We start from the raw sequence: 7500 nt of genomic DNA, 5'->3' as shown, positions 1-7500 counted from the left end.
CTATTTATCTGTCTGTCTCTCTCTCCCTCTCTCTCCCACCCTCTCTCTCTGGCTCTCTCTCCCCCCTCTCTCTCCTCTCTCTCTTCTGTATTTATGTCTGTCTATCCCTCTCTCTCTCTCCCCTCCCTCTCTTCCACCCCCTCTCTCTCTCCCCCCTCTCTCTCTCCTCCCCTCTCTCTCTCCCTCTCTCTCTCCCCCTCTCTCTCTCTGTCTGTCTGTCTCTCTCTGTCTCTATCTCTCTCACCCTGACGGCTCCTTCAATTCTGGCTGTCCACACGTCCCGGTCACTTGAAGTCTTCACCTGAAAACACAGATCGTCATGGTTACACACACACACACACACACGCACATAAACACACACACACACACACACACACACACACAAACACACATACACACATGAACACACACACACACACACACATACACACATGAACACACACACACACACACACACACACACAAACAACAACAAAAAAACAAACAAACATAACACTCATGAACACACACACACACACACACACACACACACACACACAAAAACAAACAAACATAACACACATGAACACATACACACACACACACACACACACACACACACACACACAGGCCCATCGATGCCTTGTAATTGTGTATGTTTCTTGTGCGCTGTCACATTGTCATAAAAAAAAAAAACCCGCAAAAATAAGAGAAAAAAAAAGAAAAAAAAAGAAAGAAAAGAAAAGCGAAACATATATGGATACCGAATATCACATGTGACAAATCTCCATTGCTTCCCAGTGTATGTATTACTTAGTCTGATGAAAGGAATAACAATAAATATTCGTCACAAGGAAACTGTCCCGTTTGTTGTTACTTTCCTTCCTGTGTTGGGGACTCCAGAAATCAAAGCAACAGCAGCTTGCATCTTTGTGTTTAAATTATGAAGTATGAGTAATTGAATTTGTGTATCGTGTGTGTGTGTGTGTGTGTGTGTGTGTGTGTGTGTGTGTGTGTGTGTGTGTGTGTGTGTATGTGTGTGTGTGTGTGTGTGTGTGTGTGTGTGTGTGTGTGTGATAGCGTCACCCATTTTTATGTATTTATTCCTGCGTGCAGTTTTTTTTTATATTTGTTTTCCTATCGAAGTGGATTCTTCTACAGAATTCTACAGCCATTTTGTTGCCGTGGGTTCTTTTACGTGCGCAAAGTGCATGCTGCACACGGGACCTCGGTTTATCGTCTCATCCGAATGACTAGCGTCCAGACCGCTACTCAAGGTCCAGTGGAGGGGGAGAAAATTCTGGCGATTGTGCCGGGATTCGAACCAGTGCGCTCAGATTCTCTCGCTTCCATGGCGTTACCTCTAGGCCATCATGTGTGTGTGTGTGTGTGTGTGTGTGTGTGTGTGTGTGTGTGTGTGTGTGTGTGTGTGTGTGTGTGTGTGCGTGCATGCGTGCGTGCGTGCGAAGAAGAAGAAGAAGAAGAATCCCGCGCGCGCTGGTTGGCCCAGCCTCCTTACCCTGAGGGCAATGACTTGATTCCGGGCCACCATCAGTCGGAACTCATAGCCTGTGGCATGGTCTGCTGGACGCCAGTGGAGACTGCAGGTGGGATTCAACTTCAGGAAGAAAATGGTCTGCAACACACACACACACACACACGCGCGCGCGCGCGCACACACACGCACACATACACACACACACTCACACACATACACACAGACACACACACATATATACACATACACACACACACATACACACACACACACAGACACACACACACACGCACGCATACAAAGAGATGAATAAATGAGTGGATAAGTAAATAAATAAACAAATGAATAAGTAAATCAATCAACGAATGAATAAATGAATAAACAAATGAATAAAAAAAAACCCCAAATAAACAGAAACAAACCCAAAACAAATGATTAACGAATACATGAATAAATAAACGGATGAATAAATGAATAAATAGACAAATAAATGAATGAATAAATAAATAAATGAAGAAATGAATAAACTTCCCGGTGCGCTGGGGCAGTGGTGTGGGGGGAGGGTCATTGGACAGGGTAGTGGTCGTTGCATGACTGCTACAGGGGCTATTTCCCATTGGGCGGAATGGGTCACTGTATGACGCCACAAGGGCTATTTCCCAGTGGACGGGTTCTGTGTGTGTGTGTGTGTGTGTGGTGGGGGTGGGGGAATGTTGGTCGTTGTATGACGCTAGAGGGGCTGTGTTACCCAGTGGATGGGGGTGGTGGTGGGGGTGGGGGGTGTTGGTCATTGTATGACGCTACAGGGGCTGTGTTACCCAGTGAACGGGGGTGGGGGTGGGGGGTGTTGGTCATTGTATGACGCTGCAGGGGCTGTATTACTCAGTGAACGGGGGTGGGGGTGGGGGTGGGGGGTGTTGGTCATTGTATGACGCTGCAGGGGCTGTGTTACCCAGTGGACGGGGGTGGGGGTGGGGGGTGTTGGTCATTGTATGACGCTGCAGGGGCTGTATTACCCAGTGGACGGGGGTGGGGGTGGGGGTGGGGGGTGTTGGTCATTGTATGACGCTACAGAGGCTGTATTACTCAGTGAACGGGGGTGGGGGTGGGGGTGGGGGGTGTTGGTCATTGTATGACGCTGCAGGGGCTGTATTACCCAGTGGACGGGGGTGGGGGGTGGGGGTGGGGGGTGTTGGTCATTGTATGACGCTGCAGGGGCTGTATTACTCAGTGGACGGGGGTGGAGGTGGGGGGTGTTGGTCATTGTATGACGCTGCAGGGGCTGTGTTACTCAGTGAACGGGGGTGGGGGTGGGGGTGGGGGGTGTTGGTCATTGTATGACGCTGCAGGGGCTGTATTACTCAGTGGACGGGGGTGGGGGTGGGGGGTGTTGGTCATTGTATGACGCTGCAGGGGCTGTGTTACTCAGTGAACGGGGGTGGGGGTGGGGGTGGGGGGTGTTGGTCATTGTATGACGCTGCAGGGGCTGTATTACTCAGTGAACGGGGGTGGGGGTGGGGGTGGGGGTGGGGGGTGTTGGTCATTGTATGACGCTACAGGGGCTGTATTACTCAGTGAACGGGGGTGGGGGTGGGGGTGGGGGGTGTTGGTCATTGTATGACGCTGCAGGGGCTGTATTACCCAGTGGACGGGGGTGGGGGTGGGGGGTGTTGGTCATTGTATGACGCTGCAGGGGCTGTATTACCCAGTGGACGGGGGTGGGGGTGGGGGGTGTTGGTCATTGTATGACGCTGCAGGGGCTGTATTACCCAGTGGACGGGGGTGGGGGTGGGGGTGGGGGGTGTTGGTCATTGTATGACGCTGCAGGGGCTGTATTACTCAGTGAACGGGGGTGGGGGTGGGGGTGTTGGTCATTGTATGACGCTGCAGGGGCTGTATTACCCAGTGGACGGGGGTGGGGGTGGGGGTTAGGGGGGATGGGGAGGGGGGTGGGAGTCACTGTATGACCGTCACAGGGTTTATTTCCCAGAGGGGCGGTTGTCATTGATTCAGGATCAGTATCAGTAACTCAAGGAGGCGTGACTGCGTTCGGACAAATCCATATACGCAACGCCACATCTGCTCAGCAGGGCCATGACCAGCTGTGTAACCCAACACGCTCAGTTAGGCCTTGAGATAAAAAAAAAAAGAAGAAAAAAAAGTTAGACGGATATAAATAGATGAATCTAAAAAAGATAATGATAACGAAAAAAAAGAAACAAAATAAAATAGATAAATATATAAAAACAAAAATAAATAAATAGATAGATAAATAATGATAAATAAAATAAAATAAAGAAATAAACAAATAAAAAAGAAATGTGGTTAGATATGTCAGTCAGTGTCAAATGTGGTTAAACGCGTCAGTCAAGGCCATATGTTAAATGTGTCAGTCTATGTTAAATGTGGTAAAACCACCAGCATCACTAAATGACTTGAATCTAAAATGGAGGTTCAAGCTGTGTTACAACCTAAAATGGTGTGCAGCAAAATTTAATGCTACGAAACTGAACATGTGTAATTTCTCAAAATGACTGCCTTTCGGGACCAGGAAGAACACAGAAATAAACCTTTACTGTGAACATGCCAACGTACAATTTTCCTAACAGGTTGAACACAAGGAACTAGAATTACCTCCTCTACTGTACACTAAATTTACACCTTCTGACAACTCCATCTGAGTTCATGTCGGGGACAGAGAGAGAGAGAGAGAGAGAGAGAGAGAGAGAGATGGTTCATGGCCTTCACTTCCTTGTTTTGTCCAGTTTGGGCACTCTCAGCTCAGCTCTCTGGTGTCATTGATTGTGTGACGCTACATGGGCTATAATCAATTCCCATTGGCTGTTGAATACTTACGTCAGCAGGGCCCACGTGCTCTTAGTGTCACTGATTGTGTGACGCTACATGGACTATAATCAATTCCCATTGGCTGTTGAATACTCACGTCAGCAGAGCCCACGTGCTCTTAGTGTCACTGATTGTGTGACGCTACATGGGCTATAGTCAATTCCCATTGGCTGTTGAATACTCACGTCAGCAGGGCCCACGTGCTCTTAGTGTCACTGATTGTGTGACGCTACATGGGCTATAATCAATTCCCATTGGCTGTTGAATACTCACGTCAGCAGAGCTCACGTGCTCTTAGTGTCACTGATTGTGTGACGCTACATGGGCTATAGTCAATTCCCATTGGCTGTTGAATACTCACGTCAGCAGGGCTCACGTGCTCTTAGTGTCACTGATTGTGTGACGCTACATGGGCTATAGTCAATTCCCATTGGCTGTTGAATACTCACGTCAGCAGGGCCCACGTGCTCTTAGTGTCACTGATTGTGTGACGCTACATGGGCTATAATCAATTCCCATTGGCTGTTGAATACTCACGTCAGCAGGGCCCACGTGCTCTTAGTGTCACTGATTGTGTGACGCTACATGGGCTATAATCAATTCCCATTGGCTGTTAAATACTCACGTCAGCAGAGCCCACGTGCTCGTAGTGTCACTGACTGTGTGACGCTGCATGGACTATAATCAATTCCCATTGGCTGTTGACTACTCACGTCAGTAGAGCCCACGTGCTCTTTGTGTCACTGATTGTGTGCCGCTACATGGGCTATAGTCAATTCCCATTGGCTGTTGGAATACTCACGTCAGCAGAGCCCACGTCTTCCGAGGAGGACAGCACGAGCCGCTGGTTGGTCAGCACGCACCATGCCGGATACCACGTGTTCTCGTTCTGTGGGCCACGGTCAGCACCATGGTGATGACAGTGTTCAGGTTAGTACTACATTAATGGTGAAGATAATGATAATGATAATAGTGATAATAATAATATGGGGAAGATAATAATAATAATAATAATAATAATAATAATAATAAGAAGAAGAAGAAGATGAAGATGAAGAAGAAGAAGAAGAAACAAAACAACAACAACAAAAACAGCAGTGACAGCTCCAGCAAGAGCAACGACAGCAACAACAACAGCAAATAACGATGATGATGATGATGATCACGATGATGATAATGATCATAATCATAATGATAGTCATAACGATCATTATAATGATTACAACTGCAGTGGCAGCAGTAGTAACAGCAACAACAACAACAAATAATGATGATGATGATGACGACGACGATGACAACAACAATACTACTACTACTACTACTACTACTACTAAGTATTTCAACAACAGTGGCAGTTTCAACGAGAGCAACAACAAATAATAATAATAATGATGATGATGATGACGATGATGATGATGACGATGATAACAATAATAAGGAAAAGGGGAAGAGGAGGAGGAGGAGGATGAGAAGTATAATAATTAATTTTTTTAAAAACTTTTTTCAGCACGGTTCTGGCAGAGCTTACAGCTCAAAACAGCTCAGAAAAGAATTTCAGAAAAGATAAAACGAATCAATAAATAAGTGGGGTGGTGGTGGTGGTTGGGTGGTGGTGGGGATGGTGGTGGTGGTTGGGTGGTGGTGGTGGTTGGGTGGTGGTGGGGATGGTGGTGGTGGTTGGGTGGTGGTGGTGGTGGTGGTGGTGGGGTGGGGGGGAATGGTGTTTTTTGGTGGTGGTGGTGAGAGGGTGGGGTTGGAGGAGGTGGGGGTGATGGGGTGGTGGTGGTGGTGGTGGGAGGGGGTTGGGGTGGTGGGGGTGGTGGGGTGGTTGTGGGGGTGGGGGTGGGGCGGAGTTCGTTGGGGTCAGCATGTTTGAAAAAAAAAAAGACTGTTCAAGTTGAGTGACGTTTTTACCTGGTCCGGACAGTACAATGTTTTGAAATTCAAGTCAGAGTACACACTACACTTGTCCAGAAAATGCAGTTCATCCTCTATAACTCCACATGCTTTACATAGCCGGTCTTTCCTAGGTAAGTTGTGACGTCCTCTCTCAATTTCAAGCTCATGTGCACTTATTCGCAATCGACATAGTGCTCCTCTATGTTTAGTATTTTTGCAGCTGATCAGGTAAGGTTGTAATGTATAAGTGTTTGCAATTTTGCAATAAAAGGAGAGCCTTGAAATGGTCCCGTTCTTTCTGCTGTTCCAATATTGAACATATTCATCCTGTAGTTTATTCATGACAGAATATTTTCGTCGCTTAATGTTGAGTGTGCCTTGGTTCTCCCACACGTGGGAAAATCCAATTGAAACCAGTATCTTTTTGACAAAATTAAGCCAAGGAACTTTTTCCAATGAATTCATTGATAACATATCATATGCTTGCCTCAAATAGCTATCTTCTTTTGATTCTATGATGTGTAGCCAGAATGAGATGACCTGACACACTGCGGTCAGAGAAATGGGGTATTTGCGCAGCTCTGCCAGGACTGGTAACTTAATTGATCTTTTGTGTACGCCCATTAAGCTCTTGTGGAGAGAAAGGCATAGAGGGCGTGGAGAAGTTTGTCGCAGTTTGAATGGAAACCACACCTCAGCGCCGTAACTGAGAATTGGAGTGACTAACGTGTCAAACAGTTGCGTCATCACATCCATCTTTACTTCTTTCCCTCGCACACTGCATTTCAGAGCATGCGCTGCTTTATTTCCTTGTTTGGCTAAGTGGTCTTCAGCAAGGTGAAAATTTCCACTCTTATGAAAAATAACTCCCAAGTATTTGTATCTATCCGTCGTTTCGATGCAGTTATCGCCACATGAAAAGAGCACTGGCATTTTGGGGTCGTTTGTTTGTGAAAATTACGACTTTTGTTTTGTCCCTGTTGATTTTAAGCCCCCATTGCAGACAGTATTCATGTAGTTGGTCTAGTTTGTTTTGTAGTCCTACTTTTGTTGTCGAGAGCATCACAATGTCATCCACATATAACAGATAAGGGATTTGAGTCTTGGTTGTTTCGTTGATGTATGGTGAGGTGTCATCGTGTATATATTCTCTTATGTCATTAATGAAAATATTGAATAGCGTGGGGCTAATAACATTTCCCCGAAGCACTCCCTTTTTAACTGCGATAGAATCTGTAAATCCATCGTTTGATTTACCATATACAGTTGAATTTTGG

General features: G+C 46.5%; 1 protein-coding gene across 2 annotated transcripts in view; it reads right to left on the bottom strand.

The window, feature by feature from the left end:
* The window catches only part of LOC143297248 (uncharacterized), a 34698-nt gene that overhangs the window by 11455 nt on the left and 15743 nt on the right, over positions 1 to 7500 (bottom strand). For both annotated transcript variants that reach the window (XM_076609487.1, XM_076609486.1), the window contains exons 2-4: positions 5127 to 5213; positions 1499 to 1615; positions 245 to 301 (exon numbers count right to left, since the gene is read on the bottom strand). In XM_076609487.1, coding sequence (XP_076465602.1) covers positions 245 to 301; positions 1499 to 1615; positions 5127 to 5213 — 261 coding nt within the window. The remainder of the gene's footprint in view (positions 1 to 244; positions 302 to 1498; positions 1616 to 5126; positions 5214 to 7500) is intronic.

The sequence above is a fragment of the Babylonia areolata genome, chromosome 22 (genome assembly GCF_041734735.1).
Source record: "Babylonia areolata isolate BAREFJ2019XMU chromosome 22, ASM4173473v1, whole genome shotgun sequence".
NCBI classification, from domain to species: domain Eukaryota; kingdom Metazoa; phylum Mollusca; class Gastropoda; order Neogastropoda; family Buccinidae; genus Babylonia; species Babylonia areolata.
Note: the sequence above shows the minus strand (reverse complement) of the source record. Positions and strands in the feature narration are given on the sequence as shown.